We start from the raw sequence: 14,249 nt of genomic DNA on the forward strand, positions 1-14,249 counted from the left end.
TTCTTTCTTTGCGTGCACAGATGGGCGCATTATGTAAATATTTCCACATAGTGAGGTAGATATGTGGGGGCGTGTTAGAACGAGCCGTTTTAGGGGGGCGTGGCAGAGTCTTAACTTTGATAAAGAATATCTCTTTGGTTTTGAGACTTTAGTCTTTGCAACTTCAGGGATCTTATCTATTCACGAACAGCTTGTAACACTCCAAAGAGAAAGGAAAACTTGAAATCGCATCATATGACCCCTTTAAGACTGCTTTTGTGCTCCAGGGTCACGTATATAAAACTAGTAGTAGCAATAGCTGTAGTGTTTGAGTACTGCAGTTACTGTTCATTTGAGTAGCTGTAATGCTTATGTTTTCTGTTTCAGCTGAGCGCGCCTTGGACACCATGAACTTTGACGTGATCAAGGGCCGGCCCCTCCGCATCATGTGGTCCCAGCGAGACCCGTCGCTGCGCAAGAGCGGCGTGGGAAACATCTTCATCAAGAACCTGGACAAGTCCATCGACAACAAGGCCCTCTACGACACGTTCTCTGCCTTCGGCAACATTCTGTCCTGCAAGGTAAAGACCAGTGTTTGCAGTAGGGCTGGACAATAATTCAATATGCATCGCGATATAACTTTTTTCAATAACTGTGATATGATTTTTTTTTTTTTTACACATTTCCGATATTTCGATGCACATTGCCAGTGTTTCCCATACATTGATTTATTTGTGGCGGTTGACTTCGCTGAAAAAACATGAGCACTGCACGTTTCACAATCATAACACGGCGCGGGTGTTTTATATGAATGTATCTCTGAAGGAAACCGACTGTCTTCAGAAAAGTTTCGATGACGTTTACATTTTTATCTGATAAAGTAGCATGAGCGGAGCTGCTTTGTTTACAGCCGTTACCGGGGAAACCGCTAGTTCTATCACTCTAAAAGCGCCTCCTGCTGGCAGACAATCAGTTTGCATTTTCAATAATAAGCACGTCTCCAGCAACATTTACAGTTTTTGTTGTTGTATTTATTTTGTTTTCTGCAGCGACTCGGAGCACTTTTCATACCCTTTTTTTTTTCTGGCTGAAGCCAACACTACCAGTCAAATGTTTTTGAACTGTAAGATTTTTAATGTTTTTTTTTTTAAAATTTTTTTTTTTAAGAAGTCTCTTTTGCTCACCAAGCCTGCATTTATTTGATCCAAAGTACAGCAAAAACAGTAAAAATTAAATATTTTTACTATTTAAAATAACTGCTTTCTATTTGAATAGATTTGAAAATATAATTTATTTCTGTGATGCGCAGCTGTATTTCCAGCATCATTACTTCAGTCTTCAGTGTCACATGATCTTCAGAAATCATTCTAATATGCTGATTGGCTGATTATCAATATTTAAAACAGTTGAGTAAAATTTTTTTTTTTTTTTTCAAGATTCTTTGATGAATAGAAAGATCCAAAGATCAGCATTTATCTGAAATCAAAAGCTTTTGTAGCATTATGCACTATTCCATTCAAAAGCTTGGAGTCAGTATAATTTTTATTATTTTTTGGGGAAAGAAATTATAGAAATTAATATTTTTATTTAGCAAGTATGCTTAAAATTGATCAAAAGTGACGATAAAGGCATTTATAATGTTACAAAATAATTCTATTTAAGATAAAAAAAGTGTTCACATCGATATCAGAATTATATCGTATCGACTGAAATTAAGAAATATATCGTGATATATATTTTGGCTATATCGTCCAGCCCTAGTTTGCAGTGAGATGCATGTTTGTGCTCGTGCTCAGTGCTGCTGTTCTCTCTCTGAAGGTGGTTTGCGATGAGAACGGCTCTAAAGGATACGGCTTTGTGCACTTTGAGACCCATGAGGCCGCAGAAAGAGCCATTGAGAAAATGAACGGCATGTTGCTCAATGACCGCAAAGTGTAAGTGTGTGTTTGAATTAACCGCATTTGTACTAAACTGTGTTTGGTTTGGAGTGAAGCATGCTAAATGTGTCTCAAACATCATGTACTGCCTTATGCATGCGGCGGGTTTAGTAAAAACTTATTTTATTAACATCTAATAATTTCCCAAGAGAAATGCTGTAGAAGTTATCAAGGTGAAAGATTTTATGTAACTTGTATTGTTTTTATTTGTGTATTTTTTTTGTGAGAATATAGCATTTGATGCTGATCTGATGTTGATTAATTAAAAATGATAAATACTCTTAAATAATGAAACGTATTGCATCTTGAAGGTTCGTCGGTCGCTTTAAGTCTCGTAAGGAGCGTGAGGCAGAGATGGGCGCTCGCGCCAAAGAGTTCACAAACGTTTACATCAAGAACTTCGGAGAAGATATGGATGACGAGAAGCTGAGGGAAATTTTCAGCAAATTTGGTGAGTTTTACTGCTAGCAGTGTTTTTTTGTTTGTTTTTTTTTAGTGTTTGAGATAATATCATAGTTTTTATTAATATTTTGCTTATATATATATATAAAAATGTTTTTTTTAGGGCTGTCAATCGATTAAAATATTTAATCGCGATTAATATGGATGATAGCTGAAGGAAGTTTTCTGCAAATTTGGTGAGTTTTACTGATAACTGTTTTTTTTTTTTTTTGCATTTTTTAATGTATTTATATACATTTTATTTTATATACTTTTATTTATATTTTTACATTTATTTTTATTTATATGATATTGAACTTTATTTTATATTTGTTTTTTTGTATTTATTTTTTTATATATAATTTTATACTTTTAAATCTATGCATGTGTGTATATACAGTATAAATCAATTGTTTTTTAATTTTAATTTTTTTAAAGTCTTCAGTTTTTATTAATTCTGTTTTAGTTAAGTACAAAATAAAAAATGTAATTTAGTTAAATTAAATTAAAATGAGTAATGTTGCCTTGGCAACTAGCTGAAATAGTTGATATATATATATATATATATATGAATGAAGTCTCTTCTGCTCATCAAGGCTGCATTTATTTGATCAAAAATACAGAAAAAAAAATAAATCTTGACTTACTGAATAAAAGTTTTAATTTCTTTAAAAAAAAAAAGAATGTAAATTTACTGACCCCAAACTTTTGAATGGTAGTGTATATTGTTAGAAAAAGTTTCTATTTCTATTTTAAATAAATGCTCTTCATAACTTTTTATTCAAAGAATCCTGAAAAAAAGTATCAAAGGTTCCAAAACAATATGAAGCAGCAACAGTTTCCAGCTCTGATAATAAATCAGCTTATTATACTGATTTCTGAAGATCATGTGACACTGAAGACTGGAGTAATGATGCTGAAAATACAGCTGCGCATCACAGAAATACATTCGATTTTAATGTATATTAAAATAGAAAAACGTTAATTTACAACATAATAATATTTCACAATATTACATTTTTTTTCTGTGTTTTTGATCAAATAAATGCAGCCTTGATGAGCAGAAGAGTCAACTTCTGTAAAAAAAACATTAAAAATAGTTATGATCTCAATCTTTTGACCGGTTGTGTGTGTGTATGCATGCATGTATTTACATTTTATTTATTCATTGTTAACTGTAATAACCCTGGCTGCTAGTAGATGTTTTGATCTTATGGCGTGTTTGTGTGTGGCTGCAGGTCCAGCGCTCAGCATTCGCGTCATGACTGACGACAGCGGCAAATCTAGAGGCTTCGGCTTCGTCAGCTTTGAGAGGCACGAGGACGCTCAGAGGGTGAGGAGCGGCGTGTTAAGCCTCTGTGTGGTTTTGTAACTGTCCCTGCAGCGTTGTAACCTGACGCGTTTCCTCTGATGCTCAGGCCGTGGATGAGATGAATGGAAAAGAGCTGAACGGGAAGCAGGTGTACGTGGGTCGCGCGCAGAAGAAGGGAGAGCGCCAGACGGAGCTCAAGCGCAAGTTTGAGCAAATGAAGCAGGACCGCATGACTCGCTACCAGGTAACATGAGCCGCAGATGAGAGTGGTGAAGGGCCGGTGATGTCTGTGAAGTAGGGATGTAACGATGAACCAGTTGAACCATGTCTGAGAGGAACTTACTGTCTTTAGAAAAGTCTAGATGGTATTTTTTCTTTTCCTCTTGCCTCTGTATAATGCATATTAAAGTTCATAAGTGCAGCTCTGCTTTGTTTACAGCGGTAACCAAGGAAACACTGTGATTGCTGTTCCAATAATTTACAAGTGCTATATTAGTATATTATTATAGTGTTCGATTTCAATTTCACAAAGAAACGTACTGTATTTTGTCCAAACAATAATAAAAGGACACATTTAATTTATAATTTGTCTTAAATTTCATTTTGTTAAAATAAATTGTGAATCGAATCGTGAGTTGAGTGAATCGTGAGTTGAGTGAATCGTTACATCCCTGCTGTAAAGTGAACTTTAATTCTTATTTTCAACAGGGAGTCAATCTCTACGTGAAAAATCTGGACGACGGCCTCGATGATGAGCGTCTGCGTAAAGAATTCGCACCGTTTGGCACGATCACCAGCGCTAAGGTACGAACTAGCCAGGGCTGATTGATTTAATCGATCTTCATTTTAATGAACTCATATCAATTCTTAAATCCTGAGATCAATATTTTTAGCCTATACTCTTGTTCCTGTTGATGCATGATTAATTGCACTAAACATTATTTGTATCACATCACAATAATCACAAAAAGCTTTGATACTTTTGAGAAAAAATTCTCATGTTTCAGATTCGGTCAATTTTATCATGAAACTCTGATTTGAATAAATCTGTCATAAAAACTAGATTTTATTATGACGAATGTTTATATTTCAACAAATTGAGTAGAAACAAATTATAAAACTTGCCTATGTGCAATTTAAATGTTTTTATGCAATTCAATTTTTATTTGCATGTTTATTATAATATTCTGAAATTATGTATAAAACGTATAATATTAATACCTATTAATATTATATCTATTAAATCTAAATACCTCAAATTAAATGGCAGTTGGTTATAGATTTAATTTTATAATGTTTATTAAAATATTCTGGAATTATGTATAAAATGTATAATATTAATATCTATTTGTATTACGTATATCTATATATAAATACCTAAATATATATACTTTAAAAATGAAACAGCTTGAAAGATCAAAGACCATTTTTTATATAACTCCCGACTGGATTCGTCTGAAAGAAGAAAATCATATACACCTAGGATGCCTTGAGGGTGAGTAATTTGTGGGCTAATTTAAATTTTTGGGTGAACTAACCCTTTAACATCTGCTGGTTGTTTTGTTCAGGTGATGATGGAAGGCGGCCGCAGCAAGGGCTTTGGCTTCGTCTGCTTCTCGTCTCCTGAAGAAGCCACCAAAGCCGTGACGGAGATGAACGGTCGTATCGTGGCCACCAAGCCGCTGTATGTGGCTCTGGCTCAGAGGAAGGAGGAGCGTCAGGCGCATCTCACCAGTCAGTACATGCAGAGGATGGCTAGCGTCAGAGCCGTGCCCAACCCTGTCCTCAACCCCTACCAGCCAGCGCCACCGTCTGGATACTTCATGGCTGCTATTCCACAGGTCAGAGGTCGCTTTCACACCGCTCAGTGTCATGTAGGCTTGTCGCAATGATCAATATATTATCGTGCAATATCTGTGACCCAGGAGCACAAAACCAGTCATAAGGGTCAATTTTTCGAAATTGAGATTTATACATCATATGAAAGCTGAATAAATAATCTTTCCATTGATGTATGGTTTACGCGGTGCGGTCATGAGGTGCTAGTTCACATTTAAAAAATGCTTCTACAAGAGAAGTTTAATCTGCAGATATGATCTTGTTTAGAGATCTGACGGACATCTGACTGCTGAGTAGTGCTTGTGTTTCTCAGCAATAGTGTGCAGCCTTAATTTACAGAGAAAAGAAGGTCAGGGACAAATCTCTAGACAAGTTCTTAGTGCATTTTTCTTCTTTTTTTTCCCTACTTGTTACTTTGCACTTTTTGTAAGGAAAAAAAAAAGCCCATTTATTCAAGCAATTTTAAGGTATCTTAATATTTTGATACTTAATTTCCATGATCTAAATATTCTTAAAATTAAAAGTTTGTTGTCATTTGGAAGTGTGTATTATTATGCTGTTACATTATGATTATATATTCAGTGGCATTGTCTTTAAAATGACAATAATATCGCTTATCGCAGTTATTTCTGGGGCAATATTTCACACAACAAAAAGTTATCGTGCCAGGCCTAGTGTCATGCTTAAAGGTGTGGTCACTTGTTATTGTTCAGGGGAATATTTGCTTGGGAATTTTGAGGGAGTAGGATTTCCCCACACTTGTTTCGCAACTGGTTTTTGTGAATTTATTGCATTGAGCAACAGAAAGCGACTTGTTTGAACGTGTATTTGTCTGAATGCTGATGTTAACAAAGCAAATGCTATGATACTTTTTCATGCACGTTTAGTTTAACAGCTCTAACTTAGTAAACAGAAGATGGTAAAGAAGTCACGACGGCGTTCAAGATGCTGGCTGTCAAAATAAAAGTCCTGCTTCTGAGGTGTTGGTCAAGCGGAGGTCGTGAAGTCTCATCTTTTCACAAATGAAGGCCTAAAAAGGTCTTGTATAAAAGCAGGAAGTCGTGGCATTAAACGTTGCACGCACTGCAAAAAATTAATATCTTTTACCGTTTTGTTTTACAGTACAAATATCTAACCATTCTTAAATCAAGCCTTGAGATGCAGAATTAACACAATCGTTTTTCTAAGAAATTGAACAAATTTAACTGAGTTTATGCTTAAAACGAGAACAAATATCTGTCAATGGGGAATTAGAATTAAGTTGATTTTTGTGAAGTGTGACCGGTAGATACAGAAATTATTTCCATTAATCTAGGTTTTTTTTTTTTTTATTACTTTTAAAAAGTTGTATTTTCAAACTTTGAAGTGCTGCTAATACAACTTGTGTTCTCCTTAGACATTCGCACTTGGAAAATATATTGGCTTATTGATGTTCGCTTCAATTTATTCCTTAAATTTGGTTTTAAAAAACCTGGCCGCCTTAAAAACAGTTTACATTAGACAATTGAGCTCTTTTGTGCCTGTGGAAGTAACCGCGCATTAACAGGCATCATGACGTGGTTTTTACTAGGGATGCACGATATTGGATTTTTGCCGATATCCGAAATGCCGATAATTTAACTCATTTTGGCCGATACCGATATAATTGTTTTTAATTTTGGTTAGTTTTTAACAAGAACTTAATTGTTAGAATTAAATAAACGATAATAAAGTTCTTTTATAATGACGGTACATTGAAGATTTGAAAATAACTATAAATAAACTATATATTAATCACTGAATTATTTTTTTTTTTTTTCAGAAAGATGCATGGTAACCTTAATATTTTATTTTATGATTTAACATTTGTAAATGGTCTAAAGCAAAAGAGTTGTACAAATTCTGAAAATCTTTTAGAGCTCATAATTTGTTTAAAAAATATAACACATTTCACATTGAATAAATCGGTATATATGAAATTATTTAATTTAACTGTCATGTTTGTTAATTTTTATTTTTTTCTCATGCAAGCTATAGCTTCTGACCTTTAAATCAAAACATTCTCATGATTTTATGGCATCAATTACTGCTTTATTTAATCAGAAATACCGTTTAAATAGTATGTGTATTTTGCTTTCATTTTATTAGAAGTAGGCCAACAGCGCCCCTTACGGAATTAAAACTCCTTACCAAACGCGTCATTCTGTACGTGCATTCTCAGTTTAAATGCAGCGATCAAAACCGTGAATCCAATCACTGCTAGCAAACCCTGAGCACATGTGAGTTAATATATACCTCTTATCGGCAAGACATATCGGCATCATTTTTCATATCGGACCGATATTTACATTTAAAGCCATTATCGGCCGATTCCGATATCGGTCCGATAATATCGTTCATCCCTAGTTTTTCCTCAAGCGGTTTCTCTCTTGTGTTTGATTGACAGGCTCAGAATCGTGCTGCTTACTATCCCACCAGTCAGCTCGCTCAGCTCCGCCCCAGTCCTCGCTGGGCCACTCAGGCAGTCCGCCCTCAGCGTGAGTAGCTCCGCCCACATTCCCTCCAGTACCTCCCACAGACCTCCGCAGCTCTTCGCTTCACTGCTTTGCTTCTCATTTCCGTTCCAGATTTCCAGAGCATGCCCAACGCCGTCAGACCCTCGGGGCCCCGTCCTCAAGCGTTCGGCGCCATGCGTCCAGCAAACCAGGTCCCGCGGGTGATCACGCCCCAGCGCATGGGTGAGCCATGAACCTGCCGTTTATATGTGCAGCGAGTGCATTACTCCACAGCTCGCTGATCCTGAGTGTGCTCTGTGTTCCCCACAGCGTCTCAGGCCATGGGCCCTCGACCCACCGCCGCAGGGGCCGCCACAGGGCCGGCTCAGGTGAGAGGAGTGCCGCAGTACAAATATGCACCTGGAGTCCGCAACCCACAGCAGCACATGCCCACTCAGCCGCAGGTGCCCATGCAGCAGGTACTAGCTTGTTTTTGCTGGAGCTCATGCTATTTACTCCTAAATTTATGGTTGCGATTTAAAATAACTTGAGAAAACGAGAACATGCATATCGCAAAATGTTAACTTGCTTATAGAGTTGGATGTACACTACCGGTCAAAAGTTTGGGATCAGTAAGTCTTGTAATGTGTTTTAAAGAAGTCTCTTCTGCTCATCAGGCTGCATTTATTTGATCAAAAATACAGGAAAAAAAACCGGTAATCTTGCAAAATGTTATTACAATATAAAATAATGGTTCCTATTTTAATATCTTTTAAAATATAATTTATTTCTGTGATGCAAAGCTGAATTTCCATCATCATTACTCCAGTATAAAGTGTCACATGATCCTTCAGAAATCATTCTAATATGCTGATTTATTATTAGAATTATCAATGTTGTGCTGCCAAATATTTTTTTAAACTGCGATCACAGAAATAAATTAGATTTTAATGTATATTAAAATAGAAAAACGTTAATTTACATCATAATAATTTCACAATATTATTTTTTTTCTTTAATTTTGATCAAATAAATGCAGCCTTGATGAGCAAGAAACTCCTGTAAAAAAACATTAAAAATCTTTCTGATCTCAAACTTTTGACCGGTTGTGTATATCCAACTATATCCGCATGCATACATGTAAAGTGCCTGAATTTTAGTCGCAAAATGTAACTTCTCCAGCTCTTTATATAAAGTTGGATATATAACTGTCCAACTTCATTTGCATGCATGATATAAATATACTATGTAGCAAATCTCAAATGCATGATTATATTATTGCAAAATGTAACTATATACTATCGTCCAGCTCTAATCTGATGAATGCAACTATAAGGCATTAAGATATTATAAACATTAACATCATGGTTTTCTGTGAAGCTGTGTTAAAGCAGTGTGTAAGTGAAAAGCGTTTTGCTCTGGAACGTCAGACGAATGTCATGTTTGTGCACAAAAAAAGTGTTTGCTAATGTTTCTATATTTGATTCCCGTTCAGCCTGCTGTCCACGTTCAGGGTCAGGAGCCTCTGACGGCGTCTATGTTGGCTGCCGCGCCTCCACAAGAACAGAAGCAGATGCTGGGTTGATCAAATAAATGCAGCCTTGATGTGCAAGAAACTCCTGTAAAAAAACATTAAAAATCGTTCTGATCTCAAACTTTTGACCGGTTGTGTATATCCAACTATATCCACATGCATACATGTAAAGTGCCTGAATTTTAGTCGCAAAATGTAACTTCTCCAGCTCTTTATATAAAGTTGGATATATAACTGTCCAACTTCATTTGCATGCATGATATAAATATACTATGTAGCAAATCTCAAATGCATGATTATATTATTGCAAAATGTAACTATATACTATCGTCCAGCTCTAATCTGATGAATGCAACTATAAGGCATTAAGATATTATAAACATTAACATCATGGTTTTCTGTGAAGCTGTGTTAAAGCAGTGTGTAAGTGAAAAGCGTTTTGCTCTGGAACGTCAGACGAATGTCATGTTTGTGCACAAAAAAAGTGTTTGCTAACGTTTCTATATTTGTCTCCCGTTCAGCCTGCTGTCCACGTTCAGGGTCAGGAGCCTCTGACGGCGTCTATGTTGGCTGCCGCGCCTCCACAAGAACAGAAGCAGATGCTGGGTGAGTTTGTTCTTTTGTTCCTGTTTTGCTTTTGTTTTGTTTTTCCCCCCCCGTGTGTTACAATGTGTCCGGTTTAATTTTATTTTTTTTGAGCCAAAAATAAGTATCATACACTTTTACCATGAAGACACCCACTGAAATGACATTTATTGTAAGAATAGTTCATATACCAAAACCTCTTGTCAGGCATGTTTAGAACCAGAATCATTAGATGTCATTAAAGTACTCTATTTAAGGATCACAGCACAGCCCTAAAACATTAATTGTCATTTTAAATCTTTATCATTATCCTTCAAAACTCTAGGTTTTACCAATTTGTCAGCAATACAATTTTAATCATTTAAAAATAAGAAAATATTTAGTTGGTGTCAGAACTAGGTGTAAATGTTACACTGAATGACACTGGAACATTATTTCAACCATATTTTGACTTCACAAAAGTTATTTGAAACGAAGTACTTTTTCAAGTGCAATTGCATTTAATGTGCAATTTCGAATTTAAAAATTCAAATTCTATGTATATAAAATAACTTGTGGGACATCAATAATTTTGTTTAATATACAGTATACGTTTTTTATTTACATATTTTTCTAATATTTGTAAATTGTATGTGTTAAAATATATGTAGATTTAAAAAGAAAAGTATCTCATACCTGCTCTTTTCCGCGACAGGTGAGCGTCTGTTCCCGCTCATCCAGAACATGCATCCCAGTCTGGCTGGAAAGATCACCGGAATGCTGCTGGAGATCGACAACTCTGAGCTGCTGCACATGCTGGAGTCTCCGGAGTCCCTGAGGTCAAAGGTCAGTGCTCATGGGATGCTCTGCCAAGTTACTGGATTTTTCCTGATAGCAGTGATGCTATTATCTCACCACTTTTAGTGATAATGTAATGAAATGTCAAGCATGTCTGTTTCAGATCGATATTCAGAGGAATTTGTAGAAATGTATTGTTTGATGTGGTGTTTAATAAAGCAATAAGCCCCAAGAAGCCATGGTTTATGGTGAATTTATAACAGCTAAGAGGCGTTGTTAGGTACGACGTGAAGTGGAGTGTCTAACAACGCCCCTTAGCTGTTATAAATTCACTGTAAACCACGGCTTCACGGGGCTTATTGCTTTTATAAAACGGTTATTCACATATACGTAGTAAGGTTTCACAGAATAAAAGAGCAAATAAAGTGTAATGATATTAATAAAAACAGTATTCTTCCACCAAACAATGTAGCTCCTCAGAAACAGTTGTGGTTGCTACAAAGTGGTTGCCGAGCAACACACAAACGTAAACAAAGGTGTATGTTACTTTGTAGAGTCATTTACAACAGCTTCGAACACGGCTCAGCCAATCAGAATCAAGCACCGGAACTATCTGTTTTATAATTATTATTTTTCTAATTCCAGGTGGATGAAGCAGTTGCGGTGCTGCAGGCTCATCAGGCCAAAGAAGCTGCCCAGAAATCAGTCCCCAGCACCGCTGTGCCAGCCGTCTAACACAAGGTGCGAGAAAAACTTATTTTGCACTGATTATATGATGCACTTTTTCTCTGCTTGACTTTTTTCTAATCTTTGACATTTTTATTCCTTTTTCTTCCAGAATGGTTCTCTTTTGCCCTGTCTTCACCAAGAGGGACACATTAAAAAAAAACAAAAAGTAAATAAATATCGAAAAACCAGAAACTCGAACAGGAAAAAAACAAAACACGATGACATCCAAATGTTTTGCCAGGTTGAGACTAAATCTTGACCTTGTTTCTATTTAAAAATGTCCAAAAAAATAGAAAACTTTTAATTTTGAAAATTCCAAAACATTCCTTTCTTTTTATTCCTCTTAATGAATGCTCGTTGTCAATTGTGCTCTTGCAGTTGATCGCTGAACATTTGGAAAAGTACATTGGATTAAACTGCTTGGATAAATAAAACTTTAAACATTTATCATTGTTCATGTGTGTTATTATTAATTATCGTTTGACCCAATCACGTGTTGTGCTGAAATTCTTCGGACACATTAAAGCAGTTAAAAATGCTCTTATTTTAAAAGAGCTGCACATTAGTTTCTCAGAAGCGGTTTACAGATGCGTAAGCAATAGGGATGTAACGATGAACCACGAGCCGGTTGAAAATCGATTCAAATATGTGACAATTCAGATTCTAAACCAATCACGATTCAGTTAGGGGCTTATAGTGTTAGATTTCAATTTCACAGAAACATACTGTATTTTGTCCAAGCAATAATAAAAGGACACATTTAATTTATAATTTGTCTTAAATCTAATTTTGTTTAAAAAAAAATCGTGATTCGAATCGTGAGTTGAGTGAATCGTTGCATCTCTAGTAAGCAAGCCGTACTGAATGCTGATAAACCTGCATGATGAGAATGTTGACATGGAGTCGTCAAAGTTAGAACATTTCCTTGCTTTGCAAGCTGCTTTGAGTGATTGAGAGTTCGTGAACCGAGGTCTCGACCGCTGAAGATCTGTGGGTTAATGCCCTGAAGGTGGTGGTAGGTGAGATCAGGGGCATTCGTAACGCGTTTAATGTCTTCAGTCATAAGATGGAGTGACGACGTTTGGCACATGATCAAAGGAGAAGTGTTTCTTGGATGCCTAGTATTTTTGTTCTAGAGTTTTGATGATTCAAGTTAAATGTTAGTTACAAGTTAACCAGAGGTGTAAATGTAATCAGTTACTGTACTTGAGTATCTTTTTGGATACTCTAGTTTTACTGAGTATCAAAGATATTAGCAACTTTTACTTTCTACTTCACTACATTTTTGAATAAGCATGTGTACTCTTTACTTCACTGCAGTTAACATTTTGCATGACATCTAGCTTTTTCTGCAGTAGTTTATTTCTGCTACAAAATAAGTGATATCGCCAAATACAGGGCACTGAATACTATATCTCGTCGTCATATATAAATGGTACTATTACTGGCAGCACATGAATGAATGCATTAGATAAAAGATGCAAAATATAATGTTATGGTGAATTTTTTTATTTTTTTTTTTCATTTGAATTGAAGTATACTTGATTATTTTTAAAGAGGACATTCAAATCATTCACCCTTCAAATCATTAAAATAAGTATTTAAAGTATTATATCCAAAAAAGTATAAAGTCTTACTGCTTTCTGTCACTATAAAGTGTATGTTAGAGTAAACTGCTAATTCAACATGTGTAAATATTCAATATGGCTTTAATTTCTATCAGACCTGTAAGTGTGAGTGCTTGATGCCACGTTAGAAATGGATAATTATATAACGTTTCCTTTCCATGGTTATTAAAACAGCGAATAAATTATATATAGAAAGTGACATTATCACTAACATTGATCTATGGCGAGTTTAAGCACTCTCAAAAAAAACAAAACTACCGTTATAATCACTGAAGCTGTATTCACTGTGAAATGAATCTCTTACATTGTACGTACATCTGCGCTTTGTTGTTTAAGATGAGAGAATTCGCAAGAGTCCGGAATTCAGTCAGCGAACGCATGCGCACTCAACAAAACTGATCTGACTCATCTGAACGCCTCTGATTGGCCATTGCATTCCTAAGCTCAACAGCATGGTGTGTGATTGGTTATAATGCGCAGCGCTGTGTTTGTCTCTGGCTCAGCGCCAGCCAGCGAACTTAGATTTGAATTTAGCAGCTGATGGTATGACGCGCTGAACGATTTAATCACGCTGGTGTGATTGTATCAAATATACAAAATATTATTCGGCTATTTTTTGTCTTTTGGAAGCTGCATTCAAAATCCACTTGGCTCTTGTAGTAGTGGGCATGCGCAGAAGCACCATGACAAGTCACGGGTCAGTGGAACCCCTAAACTTATTTATTTGACCCTTGATTTGATTCGAGATGAGCCCTTGAGACTGCCATAACTAGTGTGAGTGCTTGATGCCTATCTATATAGGTACACTAGATGGCAGCAGCAGTAAAATAAATGATAAGATGATGTTTTTAGGGCAATGCATATTTTTTGGTCTATGTTGGCATATGGCTTTGGCGGCTTGGGATCAAGTGTAATCTTGGGATAACAAAAGTGAACTATTTAAGTACTTTTAAATTTAAGTAACATTTCCTATTTTCTGCTATGTTGTCTTTATATAATATGTGTACGTTTTAT

At 35.8% G+C, this 14,249-nt stretch overlaps 1 protein-coding gene across 3 annotated transcripts in view; it reads left to right on the plus strand.

Moving 5' to 3' along the window:
• LOC107737898 (polyadenylate-binding protein 1-like) overlaps positions 1–12,054 on the plus strand; it is a 14,181-nt gene extending 2,127 nt beyond the window's left edge. Inside the window, exons 2-16 of one of the 3 annotated variants that reach the window (XM_016549645.1) lie at positions 367–560; positions 1,798–1,913; positions 2,228–2,340; positions 2,528–2,554; positions 3,596–3,690; positions 3,776–3,913; positions 4,378–4,473; positions 5,238–5,510; positions 7,934–8,024; positions 8,115–8,225; positions 8,313–8,461; positions 9,478–9,562; positions 10,796–10,926; positions 11,524–11,619; positions 11,717–12,054. In XM_016549645.1, coding sequence (XP_016405131.1) covers positions 367–560; positions 1,798–1,913; positions 2,228–2,340; positions 2,528–2,554; positions 3,596–3,690; positions 3,776–3,913; positions 4,378–4,473; positions 5,238–5,510; positions 7,934–8,024; positions 8,115–8,225; positions 8,313–8,461; positions 9,478–9,562; positions 10,796–10,926; positions 11,524–11,613 — 1,709 coding nt within the window. In that variant the 3' untranslated portion in view covers positions 11,614–11,619; positions 11,717–12,054. Of the gene's footprint in view, positions 1–366; positions 561–1,797; positions 1,914–2,227; positions 2,368–2,527; positions 2,555–3,595; positions 3,691–3,775; positions 3,914–4,377; positions 4,474–5,237; positions 5,511–7,933; positions 8,025–8,114; positions 8,226–8,312; positions 8,462–9,477; positions 9,563–10,795; positions 10,927–11,523; positions 11,620–11,716 lie in introns of all 3 variants that reach the window. The other 2 variants (XM_016549570.1, XM_016549720.1) reach the window with 2 other exon arrangements.
• Positions 12,055–14,249: the final 2,195 nt, after the last annotated feature.

The sequence above is a fragment of the Sinocyclocheilus rhinocerous genome, unplaced genomic scaffold (genome assembly GCF_001515625.1).
Source record: "Sinocyclocheilus rhinocerous isolate Xijiao unplaced genomic scaffold, SAMN03320098_v1.1 scaffold281, whole genome shotgun sequence".
In the NCBI taxonomy this organism is placed as follows: Eukaryota; Metazoa; Chordata; class Actinopteri; order Cypriniformes; family Cyprinidae; genus Sinocyclocheilus; species Sinocyclocheilus rhinocerous.